Source organism: Eumetopias jubatus, unplaced genomic scaffold (assembly GCF_037043125.1).
Source record: "Eumetopias jubatus isolate StellerSeaLion01/CBP00866 unplaced genomic scaffold, mEumJub1_p1.0 scaffold_4, whole genome shotgun sequence".
NCBI classification, from domain to species: domain Eukaryota; kingdom Metazoa; phylum Chordata; class Mammalia; order Carnivora; family Otariidae; genus Eumetopias; species Eumetopias jubatus.
The window spans coordinates 108,913,638-108,940,271 of NW_028274810.1; the positions used below are offsets into that span (position 1 = coordinate 108,913,638).

The following is a 26,634-nucleotide window of genomic DNA, read 5'->3' on the forward strand; positions in this document are numbered from 1 at the left end:
CCAGAAATAGTCCTTCATACCTACGGCCCCCAAATATATGTAAGAAAAAAATAGCTTGATATCAGACTTCTCAACAGCAAGCAAGACACACTGAAGCAGAAATGATGAGAAAAACTCAAGAAAATAAAGTTTGAAGCAAGTATTTCCTTGAGTAATCAAGGACTCCTTCAAGTATAGGTGCTATGGAAAAAGGTTTTAAAGCCTGAATTTTGGCTTCATTGGAAAGAAAAAGAAGTGGCAACACACAAAATTGTAAAAGGAAAGAAAATCACAGATTAATATCTCTTAGATATATCAGTGCAAAATTTTTAAATAAATATTAACAAACATTATCCAACAGCACATTGAGAAAGTAATACACTATGACAAAACAGGATATATTCCAGGGATTCAATGATAGTTAAATATTAGGGAATTTGTTAATATAGTTCCTCATATTAATAGATATGAAAATAAATATCATGGGAGTAAATACACAGACTTGGCAAATACCTCTGATAAGTTAAATATCCCTTCTTGATTAAAAATATTCAAGAAACCCATAATCCCTTAAAGTCATCATCTTACATTATAAGAAGAGTAGATGTGTCCCCATCACAATGTAGCGTTGTATCAGAAGTACTCAGCAAGACAACGACAAGCATGAGACCAGGAAGAAGGTGCCTGGGGGGCTCATGTGGTTGAGTATGGGGCTCTTGATTTCAGCTCAGGTCATGATGGGGTCATGAGATCCAGCCCCACGCTGGGCTCCGTGCTGGGCATGGAGCCTGCTTGAGATTCTCTCTCCTTCTGCCTCCACTTCTCCCACCCCACCCACCACCACCACTGTATGCTCTCGCTCTCTCTCTCAAATAGATAAATAAATCTTAAAAAAAAAAAGAATGGAAAGAAATAAAATCAGCTCCATTTGTAGATGATAGGATAGTGTACCTGGGAATCCTAGACAATAAGTAATAAAAACAGTAAACTTGGAAAACAATCCTGGTGAATCAGGAGGCAGAGTAAACACACAACTCTGCAGCCATCAGAGGGCTCCCACTGTGGGGAGAAGGGTGCATGTAGACCGTGCAGTCAAACACTTCCACTGGACCAGGGAGAAAAAGCCAGACGGCAATCATTATATTTAAAATATGCTGGAGACCGGGGCGCCTGGGTGGCTCAGTTGGTTAAACTGCTGCCTTCGGCTCAGGTCATGATCCCAGGGTCCTGGGATCGAGCCCCACATCGGGCTCCCTGCTCATGCAGGAGGCCTGCTTCTCCCTCTGCCTGCCGCTCCCCCTGCTTGTGCTCTCTCCCTCTCTCTCTCTCGCTGTCTCCCTCTGTGTATCAAATAAATAAATAAAATCTTAAAAAAAATAAAATAAAATATGCTGGAGAGGGATGCCTGGGTGGCTCAGATGGTTAAGCATCTGCCTTCGGCTCAGGTCGTGATCCCAGGGTCGTGGGATCGAACCCCACGTCCGGCTCCTGGCTCAGCGGGGAGCCTGCTTCTCCCTCTGCCTCTCCCCCTGCTCAAGCTCCCTCTCTGTATCTCTGTGTCTCGAATGAATAAATAAAATCTTTAATATATATATATATATATATATATATATATATATATATATATGCTGTGACAGGAGCAAGGCCTGAGCGACCGGGGAACCCGAGGTGGGAAGCCCTCCCAGGTGGGCTGATGCAGCGGCCCTTCCCTTCCCGTGGCCATTGGCCACCTCCAGGCACCAAGGGACGGGTGTGACCCACACAAACTCGGCTGCAGGCAAGGGAAACCAGTGAGGATCTTACCACTAGTTAGAGACTTGCAAAGCCGCAAACACATTCTCCCACACGGAATTCATGCAGAGTCGTGGATGCAGGAGACCGCGCCATGGAAGGGACAGCTGCACAGCTGCAAGGAAGGGTGACCCCTCCCACAGTCTCCTTGTTCTTAGGCAGCAAATCCCCACAGAGGAAGAGGCCTGCTTCAAATGCACATCTGAACTTGCTCTGAAGACAGTTGTCAGATCGGGAAGCTGCACCGGAACACGGGAACGGGAGGCTGACAGGCAGAGCGTAGAGTGTGAGTGGATAGAATGGACTCTCCCACGTGCTCCGGGCCCAAGGAGACAGGCCTGTCGGAATCTCAGCCAGAGGCCCAGGCGGGGGAAAGGGACAGACAGGAGGTTCCACGTGTCTTTCTCAATCTGCAGAGTCCAGACCCACGTCAACTTCTGACGGAGTTGATGTGATTAGTACTTCACACCCACCCATCTGGCTGAGGAGGACATGAGGGACCTGGTCCTGGTGATGTGTGTGTATATGTAGACTCTATGGTTCTTACTTTTACAACACCCAGCACACAATTAAATGTTAGTAGATCTTGAGAGGCAGGGAAACGTGACAAGTCACAGAAGGGGGGGAAGCCATACACACAGACCAACAGGTGGTCCATGTAATGGAGTTAGCAGAAAAGGATTTTATTTTATTATTATTATGTTTTAAGATTTTATTTATTTGACAGAGATAGACAGCTAGAAAGGGAACACAAGCAGGGGGAGTGGGAGAGGGAGAGGCAGGCTTCCCGCGGAGCAGGGGGCCCAATGCGGGGCTTGATCCCAGGACCCTGGAATCATGACCTGAGCCAAATGCAGATGCTTAACGACTGAGCCCCCCCAGGCCCCCCAGTAGAAAAGGATTTTAAAATAGCAATGACAACTGTGTTCAATAAAATAGAGGAAAAGTCAAATAGGAGAGATTTAAAGACTGGGAGTTTTGACAGAATGGGGCTCTATAAAACAAATCAAATGGATATTCTGTGTGATAGTTAGGATTCTCGAGAGAAACAGAACCAAGAGAATGTTTCCATATACAGAACAAGATTTCTTGGATGGAACTGACTTATATGGTTATGGAAGCTGGCAAGTCCAGAGTCTTCAGGGTGGTCTGGCAGACTGGAGTCCGGGAAGAGCTAACATTGCAAGTTAAGTCTGAAGGCTGTTTGCCGCAGACTTGCTTCTTGCTTGCAGGGGGTCAGTCTTTGGTGCCGTCCAGATCTTCAACTGATTGGAAGAGGCCCACCCACATTACAGAAGGCAATCTGCTTTATTCGAATTTCACCAACTGAAATGTTAATCTTCTCTACAAACACCCTCCCAGAAACATCCAGAATCGCGTGGGGCCACATATCAGGGTACTGTGGCCCAGTGAAGGTGACACATTGTTGTCATGGGACAACCAGGCAGGTGTTTGGGAAATGGAAGAATCAGATCCAATGTTACAAGAATAAGGCCAGGTGGACTGGGGGCACAGACCTGAAGTCGTGAACCAGTGCAGCCCTGAGGAAAAGCAGGGCAGCATCAGCCTGGGAAGACTCTCTAATTATGATTCAAAATCCACATACACAAAAGATGGATGAAAGTGATAGCATTAAAATACAGATAAAACTTTTTAAAAAAGATGTTATTTATTTATTTGACAGAGAGAGAGAGCACAAGCAGGGGGAGCAGCAGAAGGAGAAGCAGGCTCCCCGCTGAGCAGGGAGCCCGATGCAGGACTCGATCCCAGGACCTGGAGACCTTGACCTGAGCTGAAGGTAGACGCTTCACCGACTGGGCCACCCAGGTGCCCTCAATAAAATTTTTGGAAGGCTGACATTTTCCATAAAATCAGAAGCCACTGACAAACTGAGAGACAGACTTTGCTGCATGATTACAGCTGAAGGGCAAAGGCTCCTAAATATACCAAGAGCTTTTAAAAACAGAAGGACAGAGCAACACGAGCTCTGGGGGCTCTCAGGAACTGCCCCTCCACAGATACACAGACGAAACTGGCAAAACACGGTCAGAACCAACTTCCTTGCTGAACAACCGCCAGAGGTTTCCAGAAAGCAAGCAAAAGCTTCCTTAAGAAAAAGGCATTTGAATCCCATAGGAGAGCTTCATGATTGCTTTATCTCATCCCTGCCTGGGCCCCAACCCTTTAAGAGTGTGGTGTTGTGGGTTTTGTTTTGTTTTGTTTTTGAGTCAGAGAGAGTGAGCGTGAAAGAGGGAGGAGAGGGAGACAGAATCCCAAGCAGACTACCCACTCAGCGTGGAACCTGACGTGGGGCTCAATCCCACAACCCTGAGATCAGGACCCAAGCAGCAATCAGAGTCTGATGCTCAACCCACTGAGCCACTAGCATCCGCAGGAGTTATCTTGGAGGATGGCAGCTTACTTCCGATTCCTGCCGAGGGTTCCTGCTGCCAGGAGGGGCAGAGAGATATCGTTCAAAGAATGGGTGTTTGTTTTAATCTACTGAGTGGCTCCCCAAAACACTAGCACAAAGGGGTTGCCTTTATGTTGGCGAACTCAGGACCCTCTGGCCAGAGCAAGGAAGGGCCCGGGTCTCCAGGGTATCCTGCAGACTCCCACAGAGGCATGAGCACCCCTCCTGCCCCCAAGTATGAAGGGCCTACCCCTTAGGGGGTGCATCAGCCTAAGTTTCTTGGTTTGAGCAAAAAGTCTACTATTTGCAGCAGGCAAGGAGGCAGGGAGATAATTCTCAAAGCACGGTCTCCTCTTGGGGTTAGTGCAGGAAACTCTTACTCGCTGAGCTAGGGGCAGGGGGAACTGGCTCCTGGTTTGTAACTTAGCCTACTGATGCAGGAAAGATAGGGCTTGGAGAGGCGGAGCAAGATGGCGGGGGAGTGGGAGACCTGGATTTCGTCTGGTCTCAGGAATTCAGCTGGATAGGGATCAAACCATTCTGAACACCTACAAACTCAACAGGAGACCGAAGAGGAGAGTAGCAACAACTCTCTGAACAGAAAAGCGACCACTTACTGGAAGGTAGGACGTGCGGAGAAGTGAATCCGAGGCGATATTCGGGAGGATAGACGGTGGGGGAGGGGGCCTCCGTCGGCCACTTCTGGCAAGTGATAGAGCCGCGGAGCACAAAATCGGACCTTTTAGAAGTCGGCTCCGCGGAGGGACGTCGCTCCAGTGGCTAAGCGGGAGGTGGAACCCTCGCGGGACAGTGTGGTCTCAGGACCCTCGGGGTCACAGAAAGACCGGGGGTGCCTGAGTGCGGCAGAGCTCCCAGGTATCGGAGCGGGGAAGCCGGCTGCAGAGACGGAGCCGAGGCGCGGGCTCTCAGCTCGGGGTGGCCATAAACTGTGATCCGCGGCCCAGTCGGGCCACTGCTCCTGCAGCAGGGACCCAACAAGCGGCAGAGCTGGGGAGACTCCCCTTCCTCCCCTGGGAGGAGCGGCGCGGGAGCGCACCGCAGGGATCTGCTGGGTTTGGAGACTCCACACGGGGTCGGGTGCCAGAGATAGAAACGCTCGGTCACAGGCCGGGTGAGCACGGAGTGCGGCCGGAGACCGGGGACACGGGAGTGACTGCTTTTCTCTGGGGGCGCACTGAGGAGCGGGGCCCTGAGTTCTCAGCTCCTCCGGGTGGAGATTGGGAGGCCACCATTTTCACCCTGGTCCTCCAAAGCTGTACCGAGAGCTTGCAGGGAACAAAAGCTCCTGAGAGCAAACCCGAGCAGCTTGCTTAGCCCGGACCGACAAGGGCGGGGCAATTCCGCCTCCGGCAAAGACATTTGGGAACCACGGCAACAGGCCCCTCCCCCAGAAGATCAGCACGAACAGCCAGCGAGCCAAGACCAAGTTGACCGATCAAGGAGAACGGGAGAACTCCAGCGCTAGGGGAATACTGCACATAGAATTCATGGCTTTTTTACCATGATTAATTAGTTTTTCAAAGTTAATTTTTTAACTGTTTTTTTTAATTTTCTTTTTCCCTTTTTCAACCAACATCTTATCAATCCCTTTAAAAAAAACATTTTTTATTTTTCATTTTTAGAATCATATTTTATCCCTTCATGGTAGTTACCCTTATTTTTAGCATATATATATAAGTTGTTCAATCTTTAAAATTTTGAGATACAGTTTCTTCTAAAAGATCAAAATATACCCTAAATCACTAGTGTATGGCTTTGTTCTGGTCTCCTGCCTGATCACATTCTCTCCCTTTTTTTTTCTTTTTTTCTTTTAAATCTTTCTTTTTTCAAACAACTTCTTATCTTATCAATTCCTTTTATAAAATCTTTATAATTTTCACCTTTACAGTCATCTTCCATCCCTTCATTGTATCAGCCCTTATTTTGTACATATATGTCTTTCTTCCTTTAAAATTTTAGGAGGCACTTTCTTCTAACAGACCAAAATACGCCCAAAATCTAGTGTGAGGCACTGATCTATGCACCAGCCTGATCATATTTGATCATATTCTGTTTTTTTTTTGTTTTGTTCTGTTTTTGTTTTTATCCTTTTCTCTTTTTTCTCTCTTTCTTTTTTCTTTCTTTCCCTTTCTTTTCCCCTGGTTTCAGGTCTTTTATGGTTTGTATAGAGTATATTTGCTGGGGCCGTTGTTAACCTGTTAGCATTTTGTTCTCTCATTCATCTGTTCTCCTCTGGACAAAATGACAAGACGAAAAAAATCACCTCAGCAGAAAGAACAAGAGGTAGTACCGTCTGCCAGGGACCTACTCAATACGGACATTAGTACGACGTCGGACCTAGAGTTCAGAATCATGACTTTAAAGATACTAGCTGGGCTTGAAAAAAGCGTGGAAGTTATTAGAGACACCCTTTCTGGAGAAATAAAAGAACTAAAATCTAACCAAGTCGAAATCAAAAAGACTATTAATGAGGTGCAATCAAAAATGGGGGCGCTAACTGCTAGGATAAATGAGGCAGAAGAGAGGATCAGCGATATAGAAGACCAAATGATAGAAAATAAAGAGGCTGAGAAGAAGAGAGAGAAACAACTACAGGATCACGAGGGCAGAATTCAAGAGATAAGCGATACGATAAGATGAAACAACATTAGAATAATTGGGATCCCAGAAGAAGAAGAAAGAGTGAGAGGGGCAGAGGGTATATTGGAGCAAATTATACCAGAGAACTTCCCTAATGTGGGGAAGGAAACAGGCATCAAAATCCAGGAGGCACAGAGAACCCCTCTCAAAATCAATAAAAATAGGTCAACACCCCGACATTTAATAGTAAAACTTACAAGTCTCAGAGACAAAGAGAAAATCCTGAAAGCAGCTCGGGAGAAGAGATATGTAACCTATAATGGTAGAAACATTAGATTGGCAACAGACCTATCCACAGAGACCTGGCAGGCCAGAAAGGACTGGCATGATATCTTCAGAGCACTAAATGAGAAAAATATGCAGCCAAGAATACTATATCCAGCTAGGCTGTCATTGAAAATAGAAGGAGAGCTAAAAAGCTTCAAGGACAAACAAAAAATAAAGGAATTTCCAAACACGAAACCAGCCCTACAAGAATACTTGAAAGGGGTCCTCTAAGCAAAGAGAGAGCCTAAAAGCAGCATAGATCAGAAAGGAACACAGACAATATACAGTAACAGTCACCTTACAGGCAATACAATGGCACTAAATTCATATCTTTCAATACTTACCCTAAATGTAAATGGGCTAAACGCCCCAATCAAAAGACACAGGCTATCAGACTGGATTAAAAAAAAGACCCATCAATATGCTGTCTGCAAGAAACTCATTTTAGACCCAAAGACACCCCCACATTGAAAGTGAGGGGGTGGAAAACCATTTACCATGCTAATGGACACCAAAAGAAAGCTGGGGTGGCAATCCTTATATCAGACAAATTAGATTTTAAAACAAAGACTGTAATAAGAGATGAAAAAGGACACTATCTCCTACTTAAAGGGTCTATCCAACAAGAAGATCTAACAATTGTAAATATCTATGCCCCTAACGTGGGAGCAGGCAATTATATAAGGCAATTAATAACAAAAGCAAAGAAACACATTGACAACAATGCAATAATAGTGGGGGACTTTAACACCCCCCGATTGAAATGGACAGATCATCTAAGCAAAAGATCAACAAGTAAATAAAGACTTTAAATGACACACTGGACCAAATGGACTTCACAGACATATTCAGAACATTCCATCCCAAAGCAACGGAATACACATTCTTCTCTAGTGCCCATGGAACATTCTCCAGAATAGATCACATCCTAGGTCACAAATCAGGTCTCAGCTGGTACCAAAAGATTGGGATTATTCCCTGCATATTTTCAGACCACAATGCTTTGAAACTAGAACTCAACCACAAGAGGAAAGTCGGAAAGAACTCAAATACATGGAGGTTAAAGAGCATCCTACTAAAGAATGAATGGGTCAACCAGGAAATTAAAGAAGAATTAAAAAATTCATGGAAACCAATGAAAATGAAAACACAACTGTTCAAAATCTTTGGGATACAGCAAAGGCAGTCCTAAGAGGAAAGTATATAGCAATACAAGCCTTTCTCAAGAAACAACAAAGGTCTCAAATACACAACCTAACCCTACACCTAAAGGAGCTAGAAAAAAAACAGCAAATAAAGCCTAAACACAGCAGGTGAAGAGAAATAATAAAGATCACAGCAGAAATCAATAAACCAGAAACCAAAAGAACAGTAGAACAGAAACTAGGAGATGGTTCTTTGAAAGAATTAACAAGATTGATAGACCCCTGGCCAGACTTATCAAAAAGAAAAGAGAAATGACCTAAATCAACAAAATCATGAATGAAAGAGGAGAGATCACAACCAACACCAAAGAAATACAAACAAATTATAAGAACATATTATGAGCAACTGTATGCCAGCAAATTAGATAACCTGGAAGAAATGGGTGCATTCCTAGAGATGTATCAACTACCAAAATTGAAGCAGGAAGAAATAGAAAACCTGAACAGACCTATAACCACTAAGGAAATTGAAGCAGTCATCAAAAATCTACCAACAAACAAAAGGCCAGGGCCAGATGGCTTCCCAGGGGAATTCTATCAGACATTTAAAGAAGAATTAATACCTATTCTCCTGAAACTGTTCCAAAAAATAGAAATGGAAGGAAAACTTCCAAACTCATTTTATGAGGCCACCATTACCTTGATCCCAAAACCAGACAAAGACCCCATCAAAAAGGAGAATTATAGACCAATATCCTTGATGAACACGGATGCAAAAATTCTCACCAAAATACTAGCCAATAGGATCCAACAGTACATTAAAAGGATTATTCACCACGACCAAGTGGGATTTATCCCTGGGCTACAAGGTTGGTTCAGCATTCGCAAATCAATCAACCTGATACAATACATTAACAAAAGAAAGAACAAGAATCACATGATCCTCTCAATAGATGCAGAAAAAGCATTTGACAAAGTACAGCATCACCAATGCACCGTCACCCGGGCACCTGACGCTGAGGCCGGGGAGTCTGGGCTCCTGACCACAGTGTGCCTGGCCCCTCACTGCAGCCTGGGCAGGATGCCAGGGCAGGGCGAGTCTGGGGCTCCTTTGGCCTGCCCCACCCCTCCCCTCCCCGCCCTACCTCCCCCCCCCCCCCCCCCCCCCCCGGCTGCAGGAAATGGAAACTTAGAGCTCTGGGCTCCTCCTCCCACCCCTCCGCCTCTTCTCACCCAGCCCCACCCCACCTCCCGCTGCTCCCACAGGCCGCCTGCACCCGCCCAGCCTCCAGCCTCTCCCCTCCCTAGGGAGGAGCAGCAGGGCCCAGGGGGGCCACCAGCCTCTGGGCCCAGACCTTAAGGACCTGGCCCTCCCACCCAGAGCAGAGGGAGTGCAGAGCCCCAGGGTCACCCACCCAGTAGGGCAAGTGCCTCCAACCCCACAGCCTCAGGGGGGCTTCTGAAAACGGGTAAGCATTACCATCTCTGAGTGCAGGTGTAGGAAGGGTAGTAAGAGATGAACAGCCCCTGGGAAACAGTAGGTGCCAGAGATGCAAGCCTAGGAGACTACTAGCAGGAAGGGAGCATGGGGTCCACACGTGTCCTGCCACTGCCTCTCCCTGGGGCTCTGACCGAAGAAGCTCTCTAAGGCCTGAGATATAAGGAAGCCACTTCAGATTACTTTCCAAGTCAGTATGACCACACAGAAACATTGTTTAAACCAAAAGCCTGATCTATGGCCCACCAAACATACATTATGCAGCTGCTTTGTAAATGAGTCGTCTAAAGGAAAACCATCTTGTCTTCAACATATGGACCAATTCTACTCTCCACATTCTTTGCCATTAAACTTATGATTCCTGCCTATATGCTAATCTACAATCCTTTGAGCTTTTACAAGATGTAAAAAAGTGTAAAACCCTGTAAAACTGCTCATTCCCTGGAATGCTAGATGTAGTTTCGGAATGTTGGTGAAGTCCAGGGCCCACAGCCCAAGAAACAATTCTTGAGATGTCCTTGCTACAGAAAAGTGGTTTTATTAAAGCTTGGGAAAGGCCCCGGGGCCAGAAAGAGAAGCCACACTGGGGTCAGGAGGAGTGACCCATTATGTACTTTCAAGTTCGGAGGGGGTTGGAGAGAGTGTAAGTCTCTAGGGAATTTTGGAAACAAGGTTTCCAGGACCTCGAGGGGGGTTAGCTATTGTTGGGCAAAGGTCATTTATTACTGTTTCATAAAAACTCAGTCAGGAGACCCTTCAGATGTACATCGCTGGGTCATACGCTTGGAGAACGATTGCCAACATGTATCTTGGGGGACAGAGATAAGGTTTCCAAAAGAGTTTTTATATGTTAAGGTGGACTTACAGGATCCTGGGGGTTCGGGCTAGAATTGCTTGTTGCCCTTAGCGAAGTGTCAACATCCAGGCAGCTGAGCCCCTAGAGGAAGGTCACTCTGCCTGTTTCAAGGACTTGCCAATGGGCTGTAGGTAGTAAGAAATTTTATTTTTCTTCTGCCTTTGTTTCCCACATCATCCCCCCCTGAACAATTTTGATCCTTAAATCTTTAAGGTCTTTGAGAGTGGAAGGTCTCACCTTCTGCAACGTCTTCCTGCTGAATAGGAGCGGAGAGATGTCCCTACCTGTGGCTCAGTATTGGTCAGCTGGGGCTTCTATAGACATGGGAGGTATGAAAGGCAGAGGCAGCTGAAACCAAGAGAGACCGCATGTGTGCATCTTCCCGGGTGGAAGGATCTTCTGTCGGCTGGAAGGTATGGCAGCGAAGGAGTCTCAGCACCAGGTGGAGAGACAAGGGAGAAGACAGCAAAACATGATCAGAAGAACAAAAAGAAAAAGAAACCCAAATAAGAGTTCTTTTTTTAAAAAAGATTTTATTTATTTATTTGAGAGAGAGAGAGAGAGAGCACAGGGAGATGCAGAGGGAGAGGGAGAAGCAGACTCTCCGCTGGGCAGGGAACCCGACCAGGGACTCCATCCCAGGACCCCGAGATCATGACCTGAGCCAAAGGCAGACGCTCAACGGACCCAGTCACCCAGGTGCCCCAAGAGTCCTTGGATAGTTGACAAAACTCATTCTCCAGTCCAGGAGTTGAACCAAATCATTAAAGGGAAGACAGGGATCTTGGAAAGGGCCAATTGAGTATTCATGTCAGTTGGAAACCCAGAAATAATTTAGTGGAAATCTGGAACGTGTACACGGCATTCTGTCTTTATAATAGCACACATCCCACCTTGCGCAGCAGTTAAAACATCTAACACCTTTCTATTTTGTAAAACGGCCTTACGCGTTTGTGTTATGTCAGTATTTAGTAGAGAAATGCTATTTTCAGTGTCATTTAGGGCTTTGACCACGTACTTATTAAGAGCTTCCGTGTGCCAGACAACATCCCCCAGGCCCAACGAGGCAACAAAGATGGATGCTAGACGGTCATACCAGTGAAACACAGAACATGCCCACCCTTGTTTTCAATTGGGAAGGTTGGCTGGGTTGGCAATGGTTTTATTTATTTTTTTTAAAGATTTATTTATTTATTTGAGAGAGCGAGAATGAGAGAGAGAGAGTACATGAGAGGGGGGAGGGTTAGAGGGAGAAGCAGGCTCCTCGCTGAGCAGGGAGCCTGATGCGGGACTCGATCCCGGGACCCCAGGATCATGACCTGAGCCGAAGGCAGTCGCTTAACCAACTGAGCCACCCAGGCGCCCCGGCAATGGTTTTAATAAAGTGTCCGTGCATCCAGGCAAAACCCAGAGTCCAGCAGTCTATCCGGCCTGGGGGAAGCCACGGCCACAAGTTAGGGCCACATAGTCCCTGAGTCCCGTGAGGAGCCAGTCATCTGCTTCTGGGCCTCCTTGAACGGCAGTCGGGATATCAAGGGCCTTTCAGTTTTGGAGGGCCGCCTTTTGCATTTGTGGGTGAGTGTACGTCACGCTTAGTTAAAGGCGGTCACTGCATGCTTGGCTAAAGCCTCTACTTGTAATTTTATATCAACAGAGGTAACTTCTAGGATAAATGTGACTAAGGAATAAAACCATCAAGAAGGCTTCTTTGTCTGAGGTCAAGCCTTAACACTACCCTAATTAGGAAGAATCACTGGCAAGTGGGAGAAGACTTGTCTCAGGATAAGGGCATCCCCAAGTGCATCATCCAATCCAATCACAAAGAAAGTGGGGCCATCCATTATCTCCACAAGTCCACGGCTAACCCATGGAGTGGGGTACGCTCTGGCTTTTAAGGAACGATTTTGTCATCCTAGCCACACAGAAGTGGTCAAGGTGATCGCTGAGGTACACAATTGTTGGGGAATCAATCTCATTTTCTAGTTGTTTGAGGAATCACGTGCCCATGGGCTCCTGTTATTATCTCCATAGAATAACAAGCAGGATGGTCTATACGGGAGCTATCGTGGTAATGCCTCTGAAGTTTCTCAAGTTGTCCAGCTGAGGCAAACAACAAATACTCAAAGACAATCAAAACTACGATTTAACCTCTGTAAAGGTGTGTTATTGACACATAATTTTTCTGACTAAAATCACTGTTATTTCCAGAAGTAGCCAACTTAAGACTAATTCGTTTGTAAAACAAGTATAATTTTAACAAACTTGGCCTGATTATTTCATAAACTCAGCAACAATAGGGATTGATCATATAGATCTTTTAAAATCTGCTTTGCTGGGGCGCCTGGGTGGCTCAGTTGGTTAAGCATCTGCCTTCACCTCAGGTCATGATCCCAGAGTCCCGGGATCAACTCCCACATCGGGCTCCCTGCTCAATGGGGAGTCTACTTCTCCCTAGGAACCTCCCCCGCTCTTGTGCTCTCTCTCAAATAAATAAATAAAATCTTTTTTAAAAATCTGCTTTGCTGGAACTTTATTTTTTTTTAAAGATTTTATTTATTTATCTGACAGAGAGAGAGAGAAAGCTTGTGCGTGTGCGCGTGCGAGCGCAGGAACACAAGCAGGTGGAGCCGGAGAGGGAGAAGCAGGCTTCCCGCTGAGCAGGGAGCCCGATGCGGGGCTCGATCCCAGGACCCTGGGATCAAGACCTGAGCCGAAGGCAGATGCTCAACGACTCAGTTCCAGCCACTTGCTGGAACTTTTTAGAAGGAGTCTAGATAGAACTTTTGGTAGAATCTCCAGGACAGAAGCTAAGCCAAGGACTTGCCATCAGACATGCCTGCAATATCTGCCCATCTGGGCAGATTCCTCCTCATGAGGTTCCCAAAGGATCCTGAGGTTCCTGCACCTGCTAGGAAGTGATATTCTTTACTCACTTGGTGAGGCTGCTGGGACTCTGTAAGCAAGGTATCAGGCCAGCAATTCCAAGGGGCTTTATGGCTCCAGGTTTCATAAAGTCAACCTTAGTTCCTTCAAGCTGTTTGGTCATATCTGAGTCTCTGCACGGCTCTCTCAAAGACCCCAAACCATGCCGGAAATCAGGAGGACTCAGAAGGGTAACCGCCCAGGCAACCCCCCCCACACCCTGCCTCAGTCCGCGGAGCCAGTGACTCTGGATCTCAGGGTTGTGAGTTCAAGCCCCACGCTGGCTGTGGAGATTACATAAACATAAGAATCTTTTTTAAAAAATGTAAGCTCCAGAGGGAAACAAGCCCGCACAGCCTCAGCAACACACACACTCGTACGTGTCTGTGTGTGCACATACTCTCCCCACTGAGTAGGGCACAGAGACTATACCCCATCAGTGGGAAGGACCCCGCACATGATTTAACAGGCACAAAATAATCCATTGTTTGTACAACTGGAGAATTTCCCCAGGGAGGGCCTGTTCCTCTTTCACGAAGTGTCTCAGTCGTTCACAAAGGAATCCTGTCGGTTCTGCCCTCAGAGCGCTTGGGACGGACCTCTGCTCCGGCTCACAGCCACCTCAGCCAGACGCTGGCCCGCACCCCTCTCCCCCCCACTCACCCCCTCGGCTGTCTCTAGAACATTCCAGACACATTGCACACTCACGGCTCTCTCTCCTTTTTCTGTCTTTGCTCAAATATCCCTTTCTCCAGCTTGAAATTACAAAATTAGGTTTAAAATGGCAACTTCACCTTCCACCATGCTCCAGACTCCAGCTGAAAGCCCCTGCCCCAGGCCGTCCTTCCTGTCCAGCCCCCCAACACCCAGCGAGTTACTTCTTACTGCGCATCATAGTCCAAGTTTCATTAAGGCAAAGAAATCCCCTTTTTCGCGGATGGACTGCCAGGAGCTGGCACAGCCTGTTAGGAACAGGCGCTAAATAAACCAGGAACGCGTAAGTGGGGCGTGCAGAGCTGACCTGCAGAAGGTCACTTCCCTGGAGTGCAATTACTGGGGCTCAGGGAGGGAGCTTTTTCTAGCCTCCTTTACTTATTGCCAAATCCCTTTACATTCTCACTACTGAGCTTGAAAGAGACCCTCCCTCTCCCTCCGTGCGCATTTCCATGCTAGAAGTCCCAGGAGGACAGCAGAGCCCCGCCCTCGGCTTGGTCCCCTCACCCCCACCCCGCACACAGGGCGTCTCCTGGAAGGCCCGCCGGCTCTCCCCCATTCTCAGGCTTCTCTTTCTGCCCCCAGCCTCTCCTCTCTGCCCCCAGCAGCTGGGCTGCCACGAGCAGGTGCCAGGTTTGGGGCTGAGGATGGAGAAGCCACCTGCTGCGTTGGGGGCACCAACCCCCCCCAGCCATCAGGGAGTGAGCAGCCATTGGGGGCTTCTGCCTAGGCTCTCCTGCGATCCTGCACACTGACACGCTCCCGGGGCGCCATCTTGTGGAGCTCACCTGCGGGGGCCCACGAGCACAGGGCTGCAGGTCAGGCAGGTACTGCGGGGGGGCCCCGGAACTCGGGGCTACCGGTTGGGCAGTGCAGGCGTCCCCTCGTACTTTCCGAGCCTCGTACTTTCCGAGCCCTAGTTAACCCTGTCCTACAGGGCTTGCCAAGCCCCATTGCTCGGGACTGTCAGGCTCAGGCCCACGTGGACGGAGGGACCCCAGTTGAATCAAGAGCCCAGACCTAACCATTCTTGCTCAGTTAGTGAAGCTGCAGTCTTCTATCCTGCGGTCATCAGGATACACACACCTGGCTTGAGGGGCCCAAGATAGGGGGTTGAGGGTGGGGTGGTGCTCATCTGGTGGAAACGCCCCACAGTGGAGAAGGCAGTCTGCAGGGAGGGGCCTGGGTGGGGGGCTGCATCAAACAACCATAAACAGGGTGGCTTCACACTCTAGAAATGTGTTCTGTCTCAGTTCTGGAGGCTGGAAATCCCAAACCAAGGTCGGCAGGGCTGTGCTCCCTCTGGAACCTGCAGGGAAGACTCGTGCCTTGCCTCCCCTGCTTCTGGAGCTGACCTGCGGTCCTTGGCTTTCCTTGGCTCGAGGCTCCCTCTCCCCCGCCTCTGCCCCTCTGGTCACTTGGCCCTCCTCTCCCCGCACACCTGTCTTCTAAGAAGGACTCTCGCTAACATAGGAGTCAGAGTCCCCCCCTGCTCCAGTATGGGCTCATCTCCACTTAGCCAATTATGTCTGCAATGACCCCACTTCCAAAAAGGTCAAATTCACTGGGGGTTAGGACTCGGACCTATCTTTTGGGGAAGCCGGTTCAACCCAGAACAGGCGAGAACGGAGACTGGTGACCGGCAGGGGGACTGAGCCACTGTGGGCAATGAGAGCCATGCGGGAAAGGCGCAGCCGGGAGGCAGCAGGGGCTGTGGCTCACATGAAGACACTGGTGTCTCCTGGCTCTGGGCACTGAGAGAGTCTGGGGCAGTGACAGCCCGCCGCGGCAAGCACGTCTACAGTTTGACCCTAGAATGGCTCTGCACCAAGAAGAACCTGGGCTCGGGGGAGAAACAGCCGCTCCGGGGCTGGATCCGGGAAACAACAGGAGGAGTCTGGAACATTCCTTCTGCCACACAAAGCCAGGATGTGCTCCCTGCACGCTGGGGACACAGCAGAACACAGAGGCCAGCTCTAAGGGCTCCGAGCACCAAGTCTGGGATGACGTGAGCATCAGAGCAGGTCTCAGCCTACTGACCCGAGTGGACACCCACCGGCTGGTAAGCCTGACTAGAGCAATGCAGACCAGGAGGAGGAAGCGTGCTTCGGGCTCCTTCAGCTCTGCAGCAGAGAGCAGCTCTGAGGGCAAGCTCCCTCCCCGGGCACTCTGGCCACATCACCACTGGGGCCACTCGTGGCCTTGGCTGGGAAATGATAGAACAGGGTCCACCAGGAAGGTCGTGGGGCTCCCTCGAGGTCGTGGAGCACGTGGTGGGTCTGGGAGCTTACCTCCCGCCTCATTCCCCCGTCCGCACTGCCTCTTGGATGCATCCAGACTTTGCCATCTGCGCATTTCGGATTCAGTGCGTTTCCGGTGCACCCTCCCTAACCCAGCCCTCTTCCCCCAAGCCTCCTGCCCTGTCCTCAAACGTGCAGGTGCGCCTGGGAGCCTGGGAGCCGCCTCAGGATGGCCACAAACCCCCTAACAGGGCTTTTACAAACATACTCTCTTTAATGAAATTCTTATTTCTTTGGGTAACACACACAGCCCACCTTCCTTGCAGAGGCTTGGAAATCCTCGAAAGGGACAGAGGGAGGCCATTCTAGCCGTCTCGCGTCTCCCCGGGCCCAGGGCGCCGAGAAGCGCCTCCTGGAGGTGTTTCCACGAAGGGCACAGGCCTGCAGGAGGAAGCCCGCCGCCGTGTTGCTGCTGAGGCCCACCCAGCAGCTCAGGGACAACTGTTAGGGCGAGTCCCAGTATGGTCTCAGCGGGAAGATGCTGAGCCCAGGCCTGGAACTGCTCAGTGGGTGGGGCCGCGGGAACATCTGGGGCAGGATCCGGCCTCTCCCCCCCACCCCCCACCCCCACCCCCACCCCCCGTGCCGGCAAAACCCCTCCCACCCCCAGACTGACAACCAGAAAGGTCTCCAGACATGGCCAACTGTCCCCTGGCAGGGATGACTGCTCCCGGCTGGGGCATCCCGGTCCCCCTCGTGTGCGGTTTCACTCTGCCCAGCCCCCGTCCCCTGCGGCGGGCGGCGGCCCTGGCCTCCCTTCCTCTGCTCACCGGGCAGGTCGTCCCCTCGAGTCCTCACAAGCAGGGCCAGGACAGACGGCGGGCTCTGAGAGCGCGCGCCGGTCGGCGGTGGGCCTTAGGACGGACTGAGCATCCTCGCCGTCCCTCCCTTCTGTTCTCTGTGATCCGGCCCAATCGTCCAACTTCCCCAGAGGTGCGGACACGCAGGAAAAACACACAGTATGTGCGGGGTTCAGCTCAGTCGCGCGCCCGGGGGTCCCCGGAGGCTCTGGAGCGCGTGCCCGTGCCGAAGCGGCTCCCACCCTGAAGGCTACGGTTGTCAACAGGGGAAGCGGGCAGGCGCGGGAGGGGTCCGGTTCGGCCCGCACCAGGCCCCTCGGCTTTAGCGCATGGAACCTTGGCGCTGCGAGGTCTAACCGGGCTGACATTGAGTCCCTTGCGGTTCAGGCTGCCCCTTCTTCAGAGAGGCCTGTTGGAACTCTCCTTCGTCGTCACCCCCAGGCTCTCCTCCCCGGCCGTCCCGCTTTCTGCCCACTTGCGGGGCCATGCGGCCCGCCACCATGGCGCTCGCTCTGTCCACTTCCTCCCTGTTCGCAAGATTTTACTAAGGATAATTTGGACCTTCAGTGACCTCTTTAGGAAACGGAAGACCTCCCCAGACTGGTTCCTCCAAGACCTCTCTGTTCCCCCCCCCCCCCCCCCCCCGCCCGCTTGCTTTTACCTCCGCCAGCCTCCCTGCCTGTCCTTGAGTGTCCTTCAAACCCCAACCTCCTCCCTCCCTCCCTCCTTCCACTCCACCCTCAGCCCCTGCCCCCACTCAAACCGGAGGAGCCTGCCTGCCACCACTGGGGGCTCTTAGGGATGCGGGGACCCTAACTGCAACCACTGAGGCTGGGAGGCTAGTTGGAAACCCTGTTATTTCTATCCACTCAGCTGAGTTTCCGCCCAGATGGCTGCTTGGCCACTCCGCAGCACCCCAACCAAAACTTAGTCCACAGCCCCATAAGACTACACATCCCGGCAAGAGAGAACCTTGAGGCCTCTTCTATAAACCTTGATGGGAAGCATTCCCCCGCATGTAGGGCAGGTGATCGCACATCGTCTCATCTGCAGAAACACAATTCAGATAAAATTAGAAAGCGGGGCAAAGGGGAGAAGCAACTCTTTTATATAAACCAGAGAATTTTGTATGACTGTGTTTCTGCCTGGTTCGAGGCTAGAATTTTGGAAGAAAGCTCTGCCATATCTGGTTGTACCTTTCTGGATGTGTGTGTATACACTATGCTATGTATATATGACATTCCCCTACCTCTGGATAATGTTATCAAATCGATTTATAAAATCCCGCGGAGAAGACTGTTCTAAGTTGCTTACACCTAAATAAGTGCTCACAGAAACAAAATATCCCTAACACTCTTATAAATAGAGAAACTAACCAAATACTGTTCCAGTTTATGTGATTTGGGCAAGTCTTCGGTAAGTAAGTAAGACTACTTTAATATTGTTAGTTTAATCCAAACAGCTGTGTCTCCTGCGTTGTCAGCCTTAAGTCTAACATGAGCACACATCTTTATTCTATTTGAGTTTGCCGGTCAGACAAGCTACCGTTATGTCCACTGGATGTCTAAGATTATGCAAATTATAAATTCACCCTAAGAACAAGTGTACAAGGGGAAGATGCCATAAAAATGAGCTGCTCAACATGTGTATCAAGTGCGGCAGAAAAATGGGGGGGGATAAAAGTATTTAACATTGAAAAATTTTTTTTCTGCTTTTGTGATTTTTGAGGGGTATTTTTTGGGGAGAATGCAGGGAAGATAGGACAGACTTATGGGACTGGGGACTGGGGACCAGGAGGGGAAGAGACACAGATGGAGAAGTCTCAGCTTTACAGCTGGGGAGGGTCCCATGACCTCAGAGAGACCTCTGAAGGTGAAGCCAGGAACGGGGGGCGGGGGGGGCACCCAGCTTCCTCCCGGAGTTTCCCCAGAGCCACTGCTGGTTGGCGAGGTGAGGCCCCCTCCTGGCCTGGGACTCAGGATCCCGCCTAGGGTCTGACAGCTCTGCGGAAAAGGGCGGAGACCGCAGAGCCCAGCCCCAATTTCCTCCTGCTGGGGCACAGGATATTGGGGGACAACTTCCTTTTTCAGGGGATAAGTTGCTGCATTACCAGCTCACGGAAGAGGACCTGAGGCCAGTGGGTGAGTGAGGCGGGAGGGAGCCGGGCTGGCGAGGGCTCAGCCCTGGAGGGCCAGGGTCTGGGGAGGGGAGGGGGGAGCCTGAGCCCGGGGCGCCCCGCAGGGGCCCACCCGCATCGTGTCCCCCCCAGGAAACATGAGAGGCGTCCATCTCCTCCTGCTGGCCCTCCTGCTGCGCTGGGAGCACGGTGAGCCATGGGGCTGGGGGCCGGGGCCTGTGCTGCGGGCCAAGGCTGGCAAGCCCCTGTGAGAGGCCCTGTGTGGGCTTGGGAGGGGTCTGTCCTCCAGGACCCCCGAGGGTGGGGAGGAGCCCTGGAGCTGTGGTTCTGGCCTGAAGGGGTCTAACTGCATCCTGCCTGCCCTCCCGCCGGGCCAGCCCTGAGCCTTCAGTGCTACACCTGCGCTGATATGAACAGCAGTCCATGCCAGTCCTTCCAATGTCTGATGCACGGCGTCTGCTACACTGTTAATATATCCTTGACCACGAACGATGGTGAGTCCCCAGCACCCAGACGGGTGGGAGGCGGTCCAGGGAGCTCTGCTCTGAGGCTCCCCCGGCCTCTCAGAGGAGCGTGGGTTTGGCAGGGGCCACTCTCCAGCCTGCTTCGGTGTCCCCATCCGCATGGAGAGGGGCCAGCCTCCAGAGGCCTCCTCCGGGACGGGGCCGGATGGGACTCCAGCAGAGGGATGGAGGGCCAAGTGCCCCCAGGGAGCGGGTGAGCTGGGACGACCCGAGGAGGCTGAGAGAGGCAGGGTGGCCTCTCATGCCAGGCTCCTCCGTTTTTGCCCACAGGAAAGCAGGTGAAGTACAAGCAGAAGGGGTGTGCCCCCTCCTGTAAGGAAGTTTCTAGTATAATGGAGCAACTTTCCAAGAATAGCGGCCCGGGGGATTCAGGCCTGCTGGGCCTAGCTAAGCTGGAAGTGCAGGGTCTGATGTGCTGTGAAGAGGACCTCTGTAATGGGGGGTCACAGCTCCTGGGCCCTGGCGGGGGGCTCCTGCTCAGCCTAGGGCCCGTCTTCATCTGGGCCCTGCTGTGACCTGCCCTGACCCTAGCACGGGGTCTCGTTCTGAACAGAGTCTCACACAGCAGTCACATGAAGCAAGCTCGCTGTCCCACCCACGCACACATACACACATACCCACATGCCCGGGCACACACATGCAGACGCATGCACCGCACACGCAGACCCCGCAGACCCTCAGGCCCTCCTGCCCAACCCACCTGGCCAGCCCCAGCCTCAGGCCCCCAGTGCCCTGCTATGCCAACAAGCCTGTCCCATTTTGCAAACACCATCAACCAACCACTGCCGCAAGACGCAGAGACTTCTACGCCCTGACCGGACGGACCTGTAGGAGAGCAAAGCCCACAGCCCAGCCTGGGGACCTGCTCCCAGTGTGCCAGCCAGCTCCCGGAGAAAATAAACCCTTTCTGCATCCTCCTGTCCTCTGCTGGTCATTCAGCCCCCCTAGGGGAGGGTGGGTGGCTCTCGTGGCCTGCCTTGGGGGGGAGACTGCACTCAGCCAGGCGAGTGCCCATGGCCGCAGGGGCTAGGAGCAGCGGTTGGTTCTGGAGCGGCTAGCTCTGCACAGCTGAGTGTGGCCCCCCCCGCCCCCATGAAGCATTTCCTCCAGTGCACACGGCCTGCTCCCCCAGTCCGTCCCAGGAGCCTCCACATGGAGCATCTGCCCGGGGCCTCCAGTGACTGATGTGCTGGGGGGGGGATGGGGGTGCCTTGCCATGAAGAACTGACTGCTTTCAATCCATGGAAAACACTAGAAATTTTTACAAGGGGAAATTACCCAATTTTGCATTTTAAGTAGTTAGAGGTCATTGATGGAAAACAGTAAAGATAGAAATCCATCAGGATCTGAGTGACATTCCAACACCTGTGGTCCTTACAGCCAACTTCCCTAGGAAACTGTCCCCAGTTGGGTTTTAAGTCAATCGGGTACTGGGTTCAGCAGGTTCCCGGTGGAGTTCCTGTGGCCAGAAGCAGCTAGACCAGGGATGTGGGTAGGATCACATTAGACCAACGAGGAGGAAACCTCAGATGGGGGTGTTAAGATCTGCAGCCAAGCTAGTTCCTTGGGTGGCTGTCCGTGCCCAAGACAGACGATTTTGTCTAAGACCAGGAATAAAGACAGGACATGAAGTTTCTGGGTCTTATTACCATTCCGGCCAGGGTACTGACTTCTAGTTATGAGGCAGGCTTTCCCCTCCCCTCCCAGTAGAGTAGCCAGGAGCTGGAGGATCATAGCCTGAGCAATCAGCATGGAAGTGTTCCAATAAGACCAGACTCCTTGGGATGCCTGGGTGGCTCAGTCAGTGAAACATCTGCTTAAGGCTCAGGTCATATCCCAGGGTCCTGTGATCCAGTCCCACATTAGGCTCCTGGCTCAGTGGGGAGCCTGCTTCTCCCTCTCCCTCTGCTCCTCCCCCTGCTTATGTTTTCTCTCCAGCTCTCTTCCACTCTCTGTCAAATACATAAATAAAATCTTTAAAAAAAAGATTTATTAAAGAAAAAAAAAAAAAAGAAAGAGAAGACCATACTCCTTTCAAAGCCCCCGAAATGAGAGTAAAGGAAGAGAAAAGAAAGCATTCATCTAGTCTGCACCAACGGTGAGAGTCCAGATGAAAAGACAAATGCCCCATGTTGCGCACCAAATGATGTAGGAAATGTTGGGGTTCAGAGCAAACACTCAAGAAAGAATTTTTGAGACATTTTTGGTGCAAAAAGGTGGTTTTATTAAAGCATGGGACAGGACTTGGGGGCAGAAAGAAAAGCTGCCCTGGGGTCCTGAGGAGTGGCCCATTATATACTATCAAGTTGGGGGGGGGGTGGTTAGGGACAGCACAAGCCTCCCAGGTGTTTTGGAAGCAAGGTTTCCAGGACCCTGAGAGGGCTAGCTACTGTTAGGAGAAGGTCATTTATTACTGTCTAATAAAACCTTCATCATGAGACCCTTCAGATGTGTATTGCTGGGCCATGTGCTTGGGGGATGATTGACAACATGTCTTGGGGGATAGAGACAAAGAAAGTTTCCAAAGGAAGTTTTACATGTTAAGGTGGACTTACAGGATCCTGGGGGTTCGCACTAGAATTGCTTGTTGCCCTTAGCAAAGTGTCAACATCCAGGCAGCTGAGCCCCTAGAGGAAGGTGACTCTGCCTGTTTCAAGGACTTGTGAATGGGCTGTAGGTAGTAAGGAAATTTAATTTTTCTTCTGCCTCTGTTCCCCTCATCAGCCGAAGCCCTGGGTCAGCTACTTTCATTCTGGCCCCCCGGAACCCAGGCCAGCAGGGGAAGGCTGCATGTCACTCTCTTGCAGGGTCCAGCTCTGCTCTACACCCCAGAGAACTCTCGGAAGAGGGGGGTCAGTTTATCCTCTGCTTGGGGAGGGGACAAAGGGGGTGCCCGACTGAGTCCCTCCCCGACTGTGAGTGTCAGGCTAAGGCGGACTCAGCCAAATTCCCAGCAGAGAACAGGTGGCACATTCAAATCAGGAAGGTAGCAAGAGCATGGCCTAAGGCGCTGTTTGGAGAGGGCTGCGCAGGACTCAGGAGCCATGCAGCGCCCCCTGCAGGCCCAACGGCAGGGACACCTGCTATCCCCTGTCCAGGCTGGAAAGGCGGCGAGAGGGGCAGTTGCTGTAGCTAGTTAGAAGTGATAGGACTGTCCCAGGAGACCCTGCAGGAGGGGGTCCGTGGGATCAATACCCCATTTTGATCTTCTCTTAGTCTCTGCTGGGCTCCCAGTGGTCCCTCCCCCAGCCGTAGAAGCCCTCGTGAGTGTGGGGCTTGAGCAGCCTGCAGTCAGGCAGTGTCTGATGCCCCCACTGTCTGCCCTCTCCCACCCCCAAGCTTGCGCACACCCGCCAGGCTCTTCTCTCTGTGCCTTTCCCCATCCCCCAAATCCACTTCTTACGCCTTTTCCTTAGAGGCTCCCATCTTCCCACTTCACCTCCTCATGGTGAACGCAGCTAAGGGGACTCCAGAAAAAACTAACAAGGTGACAAGGGCTCCAAGGGAGGAGAAAGGGCATGTTTGAAAGATCCCCCGTGGGGACGTGAGACAAGCTCTTTCCATGAGCCATCCCCACAGGCTGGAGCACAGCAGAGCAACGGCCTCACAGCTGGCCTGCTGACGTGACCCCTCAAAGCAGCACTCCTGGGCCAGCTGTGGGGTGACTGGCGGGGTCTCTGCGGGCCCGAGTCCTGGCCAGAGCTGTATTGTCTTCCCTTGGTCTTTTTTGTCCCCATCTCCAGCTCTGTTCTTCTCCCCACTTATCAGATCTCCTCCATCCCACCTGGGCCTACGGGCCAGCAGGCTGGGGAACCTTGGAAATTATGGGGGAGCAGGAGCAGGGCAATGGGGACAGATGGCATGGTCCGGGGAGAGGAGGCGCAGGGCCTGCCTGGCCCGGGGCCGGGCCGGGCCGAGGCCACCACAGGAGGAGGCCAGAGCTGGGGCAGGATCCGTCCACCTCCCAGGCTAGCAGGTGCAGGCGGCAGAGCCAGCAGCCTGGGAGGGGCAGGCGAGGGAACAGGGGCAGGACACACCCATTCCCTCCCCAGAGAGAGACCCCCTTCCTGCGGGGATGCCGGCAAACCGGGGCCAGAACACAGAGCTGACTTTGGCTACTGAGATGGGGGGGCCGTCACCCGGGCACCTGACGCTGAGGACGGGGAGTCTGGGCTCCTGACCACAGTGTGCCTGGCCCCTCACTGCAGCCTGGGCAGGATGCCAGGGCAGGGCGAGTCTGGGGCTCCTTTGGCCTGCCCCACCCCTCCCCTCCCCGCCCTACCTCCCCCCCCCACCCCGGCTGCAGGAAATGGAAACTTAGAGCTCTGGGCTCCTCCTCCCACCCCTCCGCCTCTTCTCACCCAGCCCCACCCCACCTCCCGCTGCTCCCACAGGCCGCCTGCAGCCGCCCAGCCTCCAGCCTCTCCCCTCCCTAGGGAGGAGCAGCAGGGCCCAGGGGGGCCACCAGCCTCTGGGCCCAGACCTTAAGGACCTGGCCCTCCCACCCAGAGCAGAGGGAGTGCAGAGCCCCAGGGTCACCCACCCAGTAGGGCAAGTGCCTCCAACCCCACAGCCTCAGGGGGCCTTCTGAAAACAGGTAAGCATTACCATCTCTGAGTGCAGGTGTAGGAAGGGTAGTAAGAGATGAACAGCCCCTGGGAAACAGTAGGTGCCAGAGATGCAAGCCTAGGAGACTACTAGCAGGAAGGGAGCATGGGGTCCACACGTGTCCTGCCACTGCCCCAGCATCAAGTCCAAGTTCCTGACCAGAGCTCTCAAGTTTCAGGTCCACTTGTGCAGCTTCCTCTTCCCAACCCACCATGGCCCGCAGGTCTGACCTCGCCAGTCTGAGCCACGCTAGTGAGGTCGCTTGATCTATGTTGAGTGAACACGGTGAATGCATTCTACCCAGGGACTCAGAGCCCCGAGGGGAATCGTCTGTGACAACACCTGCCAGTGTATCTGGGGGACATTCTGATTTCTAGCTCCTTGAATTCTTTTTCTTTAAAAAAAAAAATCTTTTTTAAGCGATCTCTACACCCAACTGGGGCTCAAACTTCCAACTCTAAGATCAAGAGTTGCCCACTCCACAGAGCCAGCCAGGTGCCCCTTCTTTTGTTTTTAATGTTGGCCTGACCCATTCAGGTGAATTACATGCTCACTGCCCACTGAATCTCAATCAGCCTGCTCTGATGTCCTTCTGGATCCTTCTACAAGGTACTGGTTGGGCCTGGGTCTCCTTCCTCTTACCATCGTACTGGGGCAGATCCCTCCTGCCCAGCTTATTTGGGGGCTGTCTCTTCCTTGGGCGCGATCACTGCATTGTCACCTGGTTGTGTGTATTGGCTGGCTGTCCCCCTTTGGTGGCCGTGACAAGGACATTTCCATGCTTTCGTGCCCATGCCTGATCTCAGGGATTCCCTGGAGACGGGGCAGGATCCTGAGCCCCACGCTGACCACTGTCCCACCCTGCTGGACAGTGTTCTGCGGTCGCTGGACACAGGCACACCAGAGCTTCTGGCCAGCCCAGGACAACCTGGGTGTGCGGGCGTGTGTGGGGCAGGGAAGCTGAAGGTACTGCATTTCGCAAAGGCTCCGTCTTGCTATTTCTCCGCTTGGTCACAGTGATTCATGTCCTGTAGTCTCCCTTGCATCTGTGTAAACCAGAGCTTGTTTTCTGCTCCAGGGGGAGCCAAGACAATTCATCGTTTTGAGTTCTTCCTAGGCCCCAAACACCTGGTAACACCTGGAAGAACGGGATCCCAAACACGTTCCAGGACACGAGCCTCCAACAAACCTGGGCCGATGCTGGCGTCAACACCCTCAACACCCCCGCCCTCAGTGAATCTCGGACTAACACCCACTCTTCACCTGACACTCGCCTTTGATGGGACTCTACCCTGGATTCCTGAAGGAACAGTAGCCCGGACCCCTTTCTATTAGGAACTCCTAACCCGAAGGGACGGGGAGTCTCCCAGATGCTCCATCCACTATACTCTATCCCTTGCGCTCGTCAGTAAACTCTGCTCTCACTTCCTCCTGGCTCCCGTCTCATTTCTAGCCTGCATGAAGCCATGGACCCTCTCGGCAGGTCCTTCGGGGCCCCCTCTGGGTCCTCAGACCCAGCCTGCCAGCATCGAGTGGACGCCGACCTGTTCCACCTTCCCAGAGTTCCCCGACATGCCGCAGCCTCTACCGTGCCCCCAGTGGGATCAAAGAAGCCCTGGGCTGCGAACAGAGCCTTCCCCGGTAGCAGGCCCTGCAGATGGCTTCCCTGATCACCACAGACACAACGTGGCTTGCAGAGCAGAAGTGGGCTCAGGGCAGGGGTCTCGCTCACCCGCTCACCGGGCCTCTGCCTACCCAACCAGGTTTTCCTGTGCCCACCTCGGCCCGACGGCCCCCAGCATCCCATTTTCAAGTCCCAGAGAGCCAGGCGCTGGTGCCCATCCTGCGTGCATGCTCCTGCAGGCTCCTCGCCTTCTCCCTGTCCAAACCCATTCCTCCCTCTGGAGGGTACTGCCTCCCTCCCAGAATCAGACTGGCCGCCCTCCCTGCTTCCCGTCCTGCCAGGTCCTGCCTGAGGATGAACTTCCCACATGGCCTGGCCTGGCACGGGAAAGAGTG

General features: G+C 52.1%; 1 protein-coding gene and 1 long non-coding RNA gene across 3 annotated transcripts; both read left to right on the top strand.

Moving 5' to 3' along the window:
• Positions 1–19,383: 19,383 nt before the first annotated feature.
• On the top strand, positions 19,384–20,925 carry LOC114203716 (lymphocyte antigen 6H-like). Of its 2 annotated transcripts, none has more exons than XM_028097044.2 (4): positions 19,384–19,487; positions 19,616–19,672; positions 19,861–19,977; positions 20,278–20,925. In XM_028097044.2, the coding sequence occupies exons 2-4, from the start codon at positions 19,621–19,623 to the stop codon at positions 20,520–20,522; spliced, it is 414 nt and encodes a 137-aa protein (XP_027952845.2). In that variant the 5' UTR covers positions 19,384–19,487; positions 19,616–19,620; the 3' UTR covers positions 20,523–20,925. The 2 variants fall into 2 exon arrangements, with proteins under 2 accessions (XP_027952845.2, XP_027952846.2); XM_028097045.2 differs by having other exon boundaries at positions 19,385–19,487; positions 19,588–19,672.
• A 3,453-nt stretch (positions 20,926–24,378) lies between these two features.
• LOC114201118 (uncharacterized) lies at positions 24,379–26,043 on the top strand. The gene is made up of 3 exons (XR_003607584.2): positions 24,379–24,604; positions 25,153–25,224; positions 25,733–26,043. It is a non-coding gene; the product is annotated as an uncharacterized LOC114201118 (long non-coding RNA).
• Positions 26,044–26,634: the final 591 nt, after the last annotated feature.

What these genes read in the sequence shown, in the direction of transcription:
- LOC114203716 (XM_028097044.2), top strand. Translation starts at nt 19,621, where the DNA reads ATGAGAGGCGTCCATCTCCTCCTGCTGGCCCTCCTGCTGCGCTGGGAG. An exon ending in CCTGCTGCGCTGGGAGCACG is followed by an intron (nt 19,673 to 19,860) that starts GTGAGCCATGGG and finishes CCGCCGGGCCAG; the next exon opens with CCCTGAGCCTTCAGTGCTAC. An exon ending in ATCCTTGACCACGAACGATG is followed by an intron (nt 19,978 to 20,277) that starts GTGAGTCCCCAG and finishes TTTTGCCCACAG; the next exon opens with GAAAGCAGGTGAAGTACAAG.